The sequence below is a fragment of the Glossina fuscipes genome, unplaced genomic scaffold, assembly GCF_014805625.2.
Source record: "Glossina fuscipes isolate IAEA_lab_2018 unplaced genomic scaffold, Yale_Gfus_2 1, whole genome shotgun sequence".
Taxonomy (NCBI): Eukaryota; Metazoa; Arthropoda; class Insecta; order Diptera; family Glossinidae; genus Glossina; species Glossina fuscipes.
Window position 1 is genome coordinate 29,978,987 of NW_023998415.1, and position 14,961 is coordinate 29,993,947.

At 32.2% G+C, this 14,961-nt stretch overlaps 2 protein-coding genes across 3 annotated transcripts in view; both read left to right on the plus strand.

Moving 5' to 3' along the window:
* The first annotated feature begins 1,614 nt into the window (after positions 1–1,614).
* On the plus strand, positions 1,615–7,267 carry LOC119645080 (puromycin-sensitive aminopeptidase). 2 transcript variants are annotated; one of them, XM_038044968.1, is made up of 7 exons: positions 1,615–1,773; positions 2,246–2,856; positions 4,454–5,270; positions 5,330–6,434; positions 6,505–6,724; positions 6,822–6,944; positions 7,005–7,267. In XM_038044968.1, the coding sequence occupies exons 1-7, from the start codon at positions 1,710–1,712 to the stop codon at positions 7,215–7,217; spliced, it is 3,153 nt and encodes a 1,050-aa protein (XP_037900896.1). In that variant the 5' UTR covers positions 1,615–1,709; the 3' UTR covers positions 7,218–7,267. The 2 variants fall into 2 exon arrangements, with proteins under 2 accessions (XP_037900896.1, XP_037900897.1); XM_038044969.1 differs by lacking the exon at positions 1,615–1,773 and adding an exon at positions 2,066–2,153.
* A 3,899-nt stretch (positions 7,268–11,166) lies between these two features.
* Positions 11,167–14,961, plus strand: part of LOC119631851 (protein naked cuticle) — a 16,271-nt gene continuing 12,476 nt past the window's right edge. Inside the window, exon 1 of the mRNA XM_038024382.1 lies at positions 11,167–12,008. Within this exon, the coding sequence (XP_037880310.1) occupies positions 11,945–12,008 (64 nt within the window). The 5' untranslated portion in view covers positions 11,167–11,944. The remainder of the gene's footprint in view (positions 12,009–14,961) is intronic.

Here is a 14,961-nt window from a genome sequence, read left to right on the forward strand (position 1 = left end):
TTATCTAAATTTATTGCTATATAAATTGTTTACCTTTGAAAGGGCCTAGATACAATTTGCTACGAAAATCTACTTGTTATACTTTCCATGTCTTTTGCACGCAAAAGCGTTTGGCCATTTCGACTTTATTCAGTTTTTTCGATGAATAGTTGTTTCTCATCAACGTGAAAATAACAGATTGAAACGAAGCCTTTGGAATGCAAATAATCATTGCCCGTAAATTAAGATTATATTGTAAATAAAGCAATCTAGATTATAAAATTTAAAAAAAACCAAACTTATTTTGTAAACATTTTTGGCAACGTCTTGCAATTAATACATCCCTTTTGTATAGATGCTCTCATACAACAATATACCAAACGTAGATACTAATAATTTTAAAGCAAAAAATTTATTCAACTTTTATGGAAAACAAGTTCACAATTATTTTTTTGCCTAACACATATTATAACTAACTATTGCTTCTACTTTTGAAGTCTATACTAGACAAGGGACTTATTTATTGATTGAAATGAAAATTTTATGGAAAACTAAAGCAACTTTAAAAATAACAGTAAAACAACGGCAACTAATGAAAAAGAGTGAAAAAGAAAGTGGTTTAAAAGCGTTTTCGGTTAAAGGACGTTGTGGTGACAAGTTTGCATTAATTCTTATATAATAAGATGTATATAAGGACTTAATGCAATGATGCGTTATTGCGCTTTTTGGCAGAAAACTTCAAATTTTTGCAAGACTGCGGGATTCAGCAAATCGTATGGTTTTGTATGTTTAAAAATTAATAAAACAAAAAAGAAAACATGTCGAAGTAAAAATAAAGATAATTTGATATCTTGAATTTAAAAGTCATGGATATAAGCTATGCTTATTTTGTAAAGGTTCCATTCTTTCTTACGTTATATGATTTGTCAAATCAAAATATATGAGATATTCTTCATCTTTGTGTAACTGAGTCAATGAGTCTACTTCCATGTGCGCGTGCACCTTCTCTTAAACTCATTTTTATTCACCCCTTATTTCATAAATCAATCAAAAATTTTAAATTGCTTTTACATTATTTTGCCATCCTTGTTTTTCAAACTTTAGTTATTTACAGTTTGTTCTATTGCTTTATTTTAACTTCCATGTGTTTACATTTACATTATTTTTTTTCATCAAATAATATGATGACGCCAGCGAACGCGGCTTCTAATATGCATTTATTATTTGAAGGTTATTTGCGCGGTTGACGCAATAACCTATCATTTGGTTCAAAATGTTTGACAAAATGAAGCTTTGTTTATATTCCAGACCTAGGAGAGACATTCAACATGAAAACTTTTTGTATATATCTGGATATACATATATTTCTACACATACATATATAGATATCTTATAAATTTATAAAATTTATGAAGACCTAAGAAGGCCTACAAAGCAATTTATTATATTTTCTACTTCTCTTAATCTTTTCGGTTTGTTAATATGAAAAATGCAAAATTTCGCAATAAAATACCAAAACTTACCCATAGAATTTTATAATAACTTCGTATGGGGAAAAATAAAATGCAATTGACGGGATATGAAAACTCTGCATAGGAAAAATGAACAAAAAATGTTCAAATTTCATAACATCGGGCGACAGCTGACTTTTGTGCATTTTCATTTTTTCTTTTGATTATTTCAGTTCTATATTTTCGTAGGCTTTGTAAAACGCGAGAAAATAAAAAATAATGTTCAATAATGCACTAAAACATATGAAAAATGAATGCATATTGGTGCGCGGGTACAGAAACGGTAATTGTTACAGAAAATTGCACAAATTGCTAATTGCGCTACACAGCATATATTTTAATACTGAATTTCCGTATATTTTACGCTTGAGTTTTTTCCTCATTTTTTAATTTAAATATATACAATTGGTGTGATAGAATGTAAATGCTAGAAAAATGGTCGTTATTTTCTATAAAAAAAAAGTGGTTTTTAGGTAAAAAAATGCTTTTTAGAAAATAAATGTATTTTTTTTTTTTTGAGGGCAACTCTTGACAACATGTAATACATGTTGGCGACAAAAAATTATATAGCTTAGCGTAGAAAAAACAAGTACAGTGATTTGGACAAAAATATTTGGTTTGAATTATATAAATATTCCCTTTATAAGATAAAATTAGTAAAAGGTAACTAAAATTTATGATCAAAATAAATAACAATTTCAATTAACGCGCGTCAAATTCATTGTTTATATTTTCTCTCACATGTTTATTTTCAGCTGTCAGTTCGGCGCTAACTATACAAAAGTCTCCATTACCGCTATCAACATCTGCACACGCACAGGTGCTGTTGAATCAGCAGCTGTTAACAAAACTTATTCACGTTCGGCATTTTTTACGCAACCAACGGAACGCTGTTGTCGTTGATGTTCTTAAAAAAGCGACAGTGAATCGAACGTTTGGCTTCTCGGCTTCTGTGTCTCGCCTTTTTATCTCATCGCAGTTGTTTCGTTATAATAATATAACATACTTAAGCTGTTCAACGTTGCTGAATAACTGGCCGTTATCGAACAAGCAGTTTAATCGCAATCACTCTTGCGCTATCTTAAAGTTACCAGATAAGTGGGGAAAAGTTATTTTAAACAATAGTTATTACAAGAATTCTTGTGCCATTATCACGCGTACCTTACTTGACGGAATCTCTGCCGATTCTGTTACTCAATTAAAAGAAAAACCAAAAGAAGCTATTAAAAAAGAAACCATGGCACCTGGACCACAAAGAGTGTTTCAGCGTTTGCCCTCCGACGTATTGCCAACGCATTACCAACTCGAATTAAAGCCCAATTTGGATTCGTTCACTTTCGAAGGCAACACAACTATCGATTTGAGAGTAAGTAAAATATACCATATCCTGACGCGATCCAAACAAAAAATATCTAGCTACGTATACATTTTTCTAAACAATTTCATTCACTTTCACTTTTGCCACACACACTGTTAAATTCAAAGTATGTAGTGGTTTATTTATTCATATCGGTATATTTGTGTGCCTGCAATGAATACATACACAAACACATAATACACATATCTGTCACAATTTTTAATAAACTCGATGGCCTGACCTAAATGTAAAGTTTGCTTTTATATTTTTAAATCCAGTTTGATTTTGGCTACATATAGTGGACTCTTTTTCTTTTCTGTCTTGTTCGATTTTTTGTTTGCATCATTGCATGCGTACTATAATTTTGTTTTGATGTAAGCAATTAGTTAACAAAATACTAAAATAATGATAAGATGCGACCTCTCTACCCATTTTTTTTTTTTTTTTTGATAATCAATTTAAAAGTTTCAACCTCTTCATCAAAGAATGGTCCCATATTCAAATCTGATTTTCTGATCGATTGTGACATCCAAATATATGCATCCGACAATAATGACGATTTACATGAAATTTTCAATCAATTCAACCACCTGTCCGGTTGTGATCATACGAAATAAAATAGAAAGTTAAAATTATTCATTTCGCGACAACAAACTAAATTTCAAAATAGATAAAAGTGTTGAAAATGCTGAAATAGACTAGACAAGACCAATGTTAAAGGGAGAAATGGATTCATGAATATTCTAAAAATATTAACGATTCCGTTCGGCTCACGTTGATCAGTAAAAATTTTAAGAAAAGCTTAAGGTAGTAAAGTGATGGGTACTCGTGATTCGCTCTACGGCAAATTTATGTCTCTTACCTATTTTATTGCAGTTGTTAGATAATAACATAACGTCGTAATTTAACTTGAATAGTATATAATTTCATTCTCAGTTTTTATTTCGTATAATTATCTCACTCAGATACAAATGCGTATAGGCTTCTTTAATGCTATCTATCTGTCTGGATTCGTTTCGTACAACAACAATGTGTATTCCATGAAATTAACGTCCTATAGATATAATTTACCCATAATAAATTATGTGAACACATATGTGAACATGTATTCATTATAACTAAGCTAACTGTTAATGAAACACACATATATACAATGTTATGTACTCTTACGCAAAGGTCTATTTTATAAAGCCTAATTTAACCGATACGTAAAAAAAAAAAAAAAAACATATGTTTCTGTATGTATTGTGCCTTTACCTAGGTAGCAAATAAAAAAACCAAGTTCAAATTTTATGCGCTTAAAACACACACATACTTAAGTTTCATTTATTTAAAACGATAAATTTTTCGGGGAAAACGTAATCTGCTCCACATAAGAAATTGAATCGTACTGCAAATCATATCGACCGTGTGCTAATCTTTAATTTTCTTCTTCAGCGTTTTTAAATGTTACTTAACACCAAAAGTGACATACATGACTTTCAGATTTTTATTTGCATAAACAAATCGACGTTTTATCAAATTGACAATTGATCCTATTCAAGCCATTAAATAAAACTGTCGATTTTCTTCCTTTTTTTTTTTTTTTTTTTTTTTCTTTTTTTAGATAATTAAGCCAACAAGTGCCATCACTTTAAATGCTACAGATGTTACGATAAAAAATGCCGAACTGGTATTGGAAGGAAAAATACTAAAACCTAATAAAATAAAATACTCTGCAGAGAATGAAAGAGCGTCGTTGCTGTTCGATTGCGACTTGAAAGCTGATGCTGTTGGGAAGTTAACTATGAGCTTTGAGGGAGAATTAAATGATAAAATGAAGGGTTTCTATCGTAGCAAGTATTTTACACAAAATGGTGAGGAACGTTACGCGGGCGTAACGCAATTTGAAGCTACAGACGCTCGTCGTTGTTTTCCTTGTTGGGACGAACCGGCAATAAAAGCCACGTTTGATGTTAAATTGATCGTACCAGAGGACCGAGTTGCTCTATCAAATATGCCAATCGTGAAAGAAGAGAAATTAGGTTCAGGTCTGCGAAGGGTATCTTTTGATCGCACCCCAATTATGTCAACATATTTGGTGGCAGTTGTGGTAGGCGAATACGATTACGTGGAAGGTAAATCCGAAGATGGAGTTATTGTACGTGTATTCACTCCAATTGGCAAAAAAGAGCAGGGCTTGTTTGCTTTGGAAGTAGCTACGAAAGTTTTGCCATATTACAAAAGTTATTTTAATATTGCTTACCCACTGCCAAAAATGGACCTGATAGCAATCTCGGATTTTTCGGCTGGAGCCATGGAGAATTGGGGCTTGGTAACTTATCGGGAAACTTTTGTGCTCGTTGATCCCAAACACACATCTTTGATGCGTAAACAGTCTATTGCGTTGACAGTGGGTCATGAAATTGCTCATCAATGGTTTGGTATGTGAAACTGGGAAAAAATAATGCAATTATAATACAAAAATATACTTCTTCTTCAGGCAATTTGGTAACCATGGAATGGTGGACTCATCTGTGGCTCAATGAAGGCTATGCATCGTTTGTGGAATTTTTATGCGTTAATCATCTATTTCCTGAATACGATATTTGGACTCAATTTGTTACTGATATGTACACTCGTGCCCTTGAATTAGATTCACTGAAGAATTCTCACCCTATCGAGGTGCCCGTCGGTCATCCCTGTGAAATAGATGAAATTTTTGATGAGATTAGCTATAATAAAGGAGCATCAGTTATACGTATGTTGCACGATTACATAGGCGAAGCAGATTTTCGGAAAGGCATGAACGTCTATTTGACACGCCATCAATATAAAAATACCTGTACTGAGGACTTGTGGGCAGCATTACAGGAAGCCAGTTCCAAACCTGTAGCAGAAGTCATGTCCACGTGGATAAAATTAAAGGGATTTCCTGTTGTAAGTGTAGAAAGAGAGCAATTGGAGGGCAATAGCTGTTTGCTGCGTTTACAACAAACGAAATTTACAGCCGATGGTTCTAAACCAGAGGAAGACTATACGTGGGTTATACCCATCACCATATCCACCTCTAACAATCCGAAATTTATTGCTTCAACCTTTCTAATGAAAGAAAAGTGCATGGAAGTGGTAGTGAACGATGTAAGACCTGATGACTGGATTAAAATTAATCCAGGCACGGTTGGTTACTATAGAACACGTTACTCGAACGGAATGCTTGAAAAGCTCACGCCAGCTGTGAAAAATATGGAATTACCGCCCTTAGATCGTTTGGGTCTCATTAACGATATGTTTGCAATGGTGCAAGCAGGGCAAGCAAGTACAGCTGAAGCTCTACAATTAATCGATTCGTACAGAAATGAGACAAATTACACTGTTTGGACGGCAATAACTAACTCTTTATCAAATTTATACATTCTCATATCGCATACGGATTTAATGGATTACTTTAATAAATATGGTGAGAAACTTTATTGCCCAGTGGCTGAGCGTCTCGGTTGGGAGACACGTGAAAATGAAAACCATTTAGACACATTATTACGAAGTTTGGTACTCTCGCGATTAGTCAGTTACCGCTGTAAAGATGTCGTCACTGAAGCCCAACAAAGGTACATTCTTTTGCTAAAGCTGCAAATTGCTTTCTTTATTGATGATTTTTTAATAAAAATATTTCTCCAGATTTGAAGATCATGCTAACGGCGTTCGATCTATACCTGCAGACTTGCGATCCACTTGTTATAAGGCCGTTTTGCAAGACGGTGATGAAGCAATTTTTGAAAAAATGCTGTCACTATATCGTGCCACTGATTTACATGAGGAACAAGATCGGATTTCTCGTGCTTTGGGTTGTATTAGCAACGTAGATTTGTTAAGAAAAGTGATCGATTTTGCTATGTCGGTAATTTTAAAATTTTTTTATTCTTTTTATATCTGTCGAGTGAGTTCTAATTTATTTCTCTCCTTATTTTTTATTCACACACACACACACAATCAAGGGTGAAGTTCGTGCTCAAGATTCCGTTTTCATTATTGTAGCGGTTGCCGTAAATCCCAAAGGCAGAGATATGGCTTGGCAATTCTTTAAGGATAATCATCAAAAATTATTAGAACAGTATCAGGTAATAGACAATAGCAAAAATTGACGCATTGACGCAATATTTATCTGAGCTGATTTCTAGGGGGGCTTTCTGTTAGCTCGTTTGATCAAATACATCACAGAGAACTTCGCATCCGAAGAACGGGCCGTAGAAGTTGAGGAATATTTTAAGAATAAACAATTTCCCGGAACTGAGCGAACTGTTTCGCAATCCGTTGAAACAATACGCTTAAGCGCAGCCTGGTTAAAGCGGGATCTTGACTCATTAACCGAATATTTGAAAAAGCAACAGTAAAGAGCGAAATACATTTATTTTCTTTAAGTGAAAAAGAATCTTTTTATATTAAACCATAATAGACCAAAGCCATTTATTCATAAATATTATACTCGAACCGCAGAAATTAAAAACATTTTTATAATACGGATTACGTTTCATTAAAAATTAATTTTATGTTAATGTGTGCATTTGGCTATCTTATTATATTAAAACGTTTTTGTTGTAAATTATTGTATCAAAAAAATAAATCAATCAAATCCAATCATATAAAGTTTCTTACAATGTTAGAAAGGAAAGGGAAGTGAGAAGCGCATTCGCCTTAGCACGTTGCTTTCTTCGTGGGTAGCCCTAATTGCTTTGAGAAGATTGCATTGAAAAGGCTAAAATGCTTGAAATGCACGTCAAAGCGATCAGCGATCATAAAAATAATGTAATTGTTTAAAACTTGTCAAATGTTTGCATTGAATTCGCGATTAATTTTGCAAAGCTTTGCCTTTTTTTGTTTTTTTTGTTTATCTCGAATTATAAATACGTCTAAACAACATACATGTATATATATATATATATATATATATATACAAGCGTTGTATACATGATTATGCAAAAAGTTTAAATTTTGAATGCTCCAAAAATTCGAATACATACAAATATGCCAGCACATGCATGGCGCTTTGTCGAATCATTTACGCATATGAACTCGTTTTTATTAACTCTTCATTACTTCCGCATACTTTCTATTATTAGCGTTTGCGAAAATATTGATTAATAAATCAATTCGTGTAATAACACGAATAACGAATAATAAATTCTCTTTCTTTTAAGATATAAATAATTTAAGAATGTTACAATTTTAAAAATTAAATAAAAGCTAATATAAAAAAGAAAGTTTTTTAAATTCTCACCCCCGACTAATTTGAATTTGATCTTGAGAGTGAAAATTGAATCGTCTTTATACTAGAGAAATGGAATTTTACTATATAACTGAGCATATTGTTGCTGTGACTAAGGAAAAAGTATTGAAAGATATTCGTACTATTTGTTTTTTTTTTTATTAAAATTTCAGTTTTTAAAATGTAGTTAGCAGCGCTGCACTTAGCTGAATACATCGTTTTTAGCTGAATGCAGCGTTACACTTAGCAAACGTTCAGCATCTTGCTGAATGCACCTAGCGCTGTACAGCGCTTTTGAATATAGGGTTTCTAGCTAAATGCAGCGCTGCACTTGGCTGAATTCAGCGCTCTTAGCTGAATGCACTTAGCGACTGCACCGAACCCAATAAACTCTTATACCCCATGTATTGCAAGGAATAAGGAAGCGATATTAAACAATCAATAGCGAAATTTACTATGAGAAGGAGCACTTATTTCTAACTTCCAATTTAAAAAATTGTATTACTTACACTACTTAACCGTGAATTAATTAGTTATTTTGACATTTTTATTGATCAGTTGTCGTAAAATTAGACCTTGTGTTTTGCTTATCCAGGTTTCTCGTTAGATGACGTTGCAGCTGTGTTCTGCAATCAACAGGTGCAACGTTGCACTTGTTTCTCTCTCTGTCTCTCTTTCTCTCTCTCGAATTCTGTTTCGGAACAGAAGTGGCAATAATAAAATTCTTCAATATCAATTTGCCTTAACACAAGCTTCTTATGAAAGTCATAAATGGAGTTGTAAAGAAAGGAGCAATTAGAAGGCCGTTTAGAATAAGGTGTGTAGTCATAACTCATCCACAATAAATAATAACAATACGTCGGGGGGTGAAAGATCTGGAGGTCTGCGATGCAAAGCTGAGCTCTCTCAACTTTTCCTGCCGTTGTCTTAATGGAAGATAATACACTTTCTGTTCATTGATTTCGTCCTTTTTCTTAAAGCCGTGTGCGTTGGTTCACCTTTAGTTAATACTAATCAATCCCTAATCTACTCTTAAAGTAAGCTATCTTTTACAATTTTAAGTTGCTGACTTTCGTTACATCATATATATACATACATATATATTTTTTAAAATCAACTGATATTTTGAATTTAATTTTTTCGACGTTACAATAACTACATTTTCGGTTAAGAAACCGATTAAGTAGAAGATTAAAAATATTGTTTTTCTCTCTTTTATATGTTTATGTAATACTGATGGAAGCATATTAATCCTTCCATTTAAGATGTAAATCCTTCGACGGAAAAAATGTAGAATCTTGTATAATGTTGCATCTATATAAGCTATTGAAAAATATCTACAATAGCGCTATTACTATCGTGAGGTTCCATAACATGGCAAGCCTAGTAAGCTAAAATAATACAAAAATGGAGAAAAGTTTGTGGTATTTTTATTATTTTAAATAATAGACCAACCAACATTGTCAGTCTTAATATAGAATATTCTAAAGTTTCTCTTTTGAAGTCTGACAAATATTTTTCATATGCAATTACAAAAACCGCATGCACGACAATATGAAAGGCGGGTTCTCTCTATTCGTATAACAAGATTGCCAACTTTCGCGATTGAGTAAAAATTAGTGGAAATGCTCATGCAGACTTGCAATAAAAGTAAACAAGTGTACATTACCAAGTAATATTTTCTAGCGCACAGTAATAAGTTGATAGTTTGTGCATGCAAATGGGTGCGAAGGTAAAATTTTTAATTATTATCATTTTTATAATTATTATATAATCAACTCGTTTAAATTACAAAAGAAAAAAAAAGGAAATAAATCAAAGCATTTACAATTTGTGTATGTTGTAATCATATACATTCTTATTAAAAAAAGTTTCTGTCAATGTTTTTTCTGCGGTCAGCGAGATTTGGTATGTCTGAATGATTTTTCTTGTAATCGTTTTTCCAATCCTATGTAAATAATACGTAAGATATGCAAAAATTACTTTTATTGAATACATTATTGAATTATATTTTTGATAATTAGCTATATAGATACAAAATCATTTTAGAAAAAAAAGACGAACTCTGTGTCTGTTTGAGATAATTTGAGGATAGATTGTGTTAAAATAGATAGCATATAAGGTATGGTCTGCCGATACCTAATAGCTCATCGCGTCAAGTCATATATACTGTATTTCAGTATTTAGATGTAATTTGTTCGGCTTACATATAGTTTCAATTTTCCTGATCTCAGGAAACTGTCGATAGGCCTTAACCACGTTATCCTGAAATACACTACATTCAGTTAGTTTGCTTTATTGGAAAGAACCATTTGAGCGAATTCACTAATCAACGAACTTGTGCAAAATGAGCAATCCCTGTAATTGATAGGCAATTCATTTTTATATTAATACGAAGTGTGAGATAACATGCAAAATGTTTTGTATTTTCCATTTAATACTTTGAAAAGTGCTGTTTTCAAAATTGCAAAATGTTTACTCATTTTTTATTCTGTTGTTATTTTGCAATATTAGATAAATTTTTAAATAATTCTTATGAATTAAAAAGTTTCTTTTGTTATCTTTCCTATCCTGCTTAGATTATACCAAAAACGAATCAAAACAAAAGTTATCGTTTCCTTTCTTTTTTTTGGCGATTTTTTCACAAAATACGAAACAGCTGGGTTTCACGCGTACTAAAATTGTCAGCTTTATTGATATTTCAAGATACTTTATAAGCGCAATTTTAATAATAGAAAATTACTCGTTTTATGCACGTTCAATGTTAAATTTAACATGAAACCATGAAAGAGTGAGTATATTCACTCTCATTTGACTAAATTGTTTGAAATATCGGAGAGGAGATTTCTCTTTATTTTCTCTTTATATTTCAAAAATAAGATCCAACTGATGTTGTTGTTGCCTAAAAGTAGGGTTTGCGCTGGTATTGTTATTGTAAAGTTTGTTTGGTCTCAGAGAAATTTTTGATTCTTCTTGTCTGAAGAAAGGAAGGAGAGAGAGAGAGAGAATTCAGTGATTTAGCGATTGCTTACATGAATATAAGTCTAAACATTTTTTGGATTTCTTTCTGTCAAATTTGTTTTTTCTGTTAAATGGGAAGGATGTAGAAAGTCTGTGCGTTGTGTGTAAATAATATACGTAATATTAATGTAGCAAGAAACTTAGAAAACTTAAATACGTTTAAAACTGTTCTTTGAAAAGAAAATTCATTGAAAGGGGCAAAAATTTATAGTAAGAATGAGAATAATTGTACAATAATTTGTTTTCATTGATTGATATTAGAAAAAAACAAATTTGTAAAATGTGTAACTATAAAAATGATGACTAATAAGATATTTTACGGGAAATGCTGAAAAATACGATGTCTGTATGCATAATATAAGTGCGGGTTAAGATGTTAAACAACCCTCAATCGTGTTTTCAATAACAAAATTGTACGAAATTTTTGAATATATAAAATGAAGAAAAAAGAATTGAAATATTCAATCAGCAACCTCACCTCGCGAATGTTGAAACATATGCTTCCATACGTACGTATATGAGTATACATTTATATATATATATATGTATATATATATATTCTACTATACAGAGAAAATCATTGACTGTATAACTAAATACGCAAATACTCACTTATACATTTTATCTGCATATAAATGAAAAAAGAAAAAAAATTTAAAATAGAAAAAAACAAAATATAAAATACATGGCGCTAACCGTTAATAGTGTCTGATTTGTGCAAGACCTCAGGATTATTGCTCTCTAGCCATCTTCGCCATAATCGTTATGGAAAAAAAGCTGGTTTAAGGAAATTTGCGTACATTTGGACATATTTTTCAGAACGATTAAAGAACTATGGCGGGCAGTATTGTTAAATGGTGGAAACATAAAATCCTTGGGGGTTACAAGCAAATTTCAGGTAAGCCTCATAAATGACATTTTTAGAAAATTTTCTTACATTTTGAAAACTATAGACCAAAAATGGTATACGCTGAGCATGCATAGCATCAGATAATTTTGGCTGCCGTAATACCTAGAGATATACGTTAGAGACCACACACGATGGTCAATACTTATCCGCATCAGTTTCTCTAACGCTTTCATATTATCTTTCGGCACTTGTTTTTTTTTTTTCCTTTTATGATATCATCATGTGTTACGATGGATACTCATCACTTTAGTTATGATCATTCCATGCACGCATACGAACAACGCCTCCGTTTCTGTTCTTGAAGAATATTCAAGTCGTCATAAACGATTTTAGTTCAAAATTTTGAAAGTTATTTCATTCGAAAGATTTGATAGCGTATACAGACATACAGCCATATATTGCACAGGTCTTTTAACAAAATGTGAATCATTACGTTTCTTTCAACTGCATAACAAATTAATCTGATAATAATAAACAAAGTCAAAACATAATCATTTTGAAAGTATTTCCTTCCTTTTCAGTGCTAAGCACTGTTTCTAGTATTTTCAACGATCTTCGGTCACTGTTTCAACTTTCCAAAAAGAAAACCCAACATATGATAGCTCTAATGTTATAAGTAAAGTATACTTCTAGTTTTGTCAAGACATACTTGAAATTGATTTGTTGTAAAAAATTTTTTGATAAAAATTATTTCATCAAGCTTAATTGTTGATTTTCCAATGACGGGTGTTTTACACTCATTAGAACTTGAAATTTTTATCACTTTCATGTTGTTTGTTGAAGAATATATGTCGTAGGCTTTCGGAACAATTTAATAAGTTCATTAGTTTCTTCTTTTTGTTTTTCTTTAATATGACCAATCACTCGCATTCTATTCCTGTTACGCCGGGACTCTTGCAAAGAAGCGAGAAAAGGGGAAAAAATAGGATAACGTGGTGGCCCAGTTGTAGCGGTTGTATGCGCCCGATCGATAAGTGTTATGCCTTCAGCATTTGAGGACTCACTACTGCTACGAGCAAAGAGAACTCTGCCGAGCGTGAGATTTGAACCCGTGAACACATTTGCTTATTAACCAATAAGTGTTGTAAAGTGAATCAGATGACAGTTTATAGATTTCGAAAGTAAGAGTTGTAGATTCCTTTATAGCTCAGCTCACAAAGTTGCATATTGACTTATGAATCTGTAAAATCGAGTAATAAGTTAAAATTGATGCCTAAGCACTTATGTGAACGTATGCGAAGAACGCATGTCAAAAATTGTCCACTTAACTTTGCTTCTTCACTTAACAATGAGATGGGAGTAAATCGACAAATTCTGAATTTTTCGTATAGATTAAAAACTAATTTTTTTTTTTTTTTTTTTAAATTTTAAGTCGATTGGACGCATTTTTCAGTTATTTCCTGCAATCAGTGATCGAATTTTAGACTGGATTCTAAATATTAATCGATCCGAATATGAATTGAATGAATTTACATGTAAACGCCCTGTTACGTGCAACATTTGCCATATTACAAGTGAAGCGTAAATTGAAATCGCTTGGAAAAGCAACTGATTCGAAAGAATTCATGTAATGCATTCAAAAACCTCGGAACTCTTTTCGGAATTACACTTACAACACGTGAACTACATTTGCAGAACGGGTGTGTTGTGTCAATTTCGAAATCAATTTTAATGGATTTTCATCGACTTGCGAGAGATTAAATGAGCTATGGCCTAAATGTAAAAGCCTAGATTTTAAAAGGGTATTGGCTTGTTAATATGTCGGCAGACCTAAGACACAAGCCAAGTCGTTAAAGTTGGCCCCGGCTTGTTTCAATTAATTTATTGCTCACATAATTTTCTCACGCGGTTCTAATTGAACGAATCAGAGAAATTTTCTGTGAAAATGCAAAAATTGTAAATATATTGTGACTTCTGCTTCCTTTATCTTGTAATGCATCCCACCTGTGTACATGAGCATGTATGTAAAAATATTCCTTTATGGTGATTTCTTTGCCTCATTGTGACTATGATAATTGTAATAATATGAGTTACTGTAATAAACATATCAAAGACCAAAAAAGGACGCTTAAGCAAATATATATATATATATATGAGTAGTATACGTGCATATGTGCTTAAAATATGTATATATATATATGTATATTTTTATAGTTTCTTAGCGCGGAATTTCTTAAAGAAGAAAATAGCGCATAAAGTGTCAAAATGCGAAATGAACATCAAAGCAACATTACATGCAACGTTAAGTTCTAAAAAAGTGAAATGAATGAAAAAATCTTTCGCTATATATAAGCCGATTAAATCATTAATTTTTAAGCATTCCATTAAGCAGAATGATTGCTGCTTGTTATTGCTAACACCATGTCTGTAGCGCCTGATGTAAAATTTTCAGGTTATGGTTACAATCCAGTGCTCGCTTTACGCCGAAGTATTGTGACGCAAAGCAAAATGTTTTTAATAATGGAATTTTGTTTTGTTAGTGAACAAATCTTTTTTTATGACAATTATCCAGGGAGTATTTGTCTTCCCTATTCCTGTAACACGATCACAGTCAGAAGTAAGTGAAGAAAAGAGAAGAAAAGAAAAGACATACTCTCTACCGCATTGGCTTCGGCAGAAGAAGTTTTTTAGTGCAAAATGAGCATAAATCTGAAATTGTTTGATCGATACTTTACGAGAGGTCGATCACGACAGCCATCTATCGAAAAAATAATGGGTTTCCCTCCCATATATATGCATTTTCATCATAACCTAGTAAGTTCGCCAATTCACTTGTTTTGTTTATGTTTATTATTTATTAAGGAATAGAAAAAGACTGCGCACCGATATAAAGTAAATGTATGAAAATTCCGGTAGCAAAGTTATCTCCATCAAGATGACCGTAACTTAATCTCATCTGCGTATGTGTATGCTTTAATCATTCATTCGGTCCAGACAGACA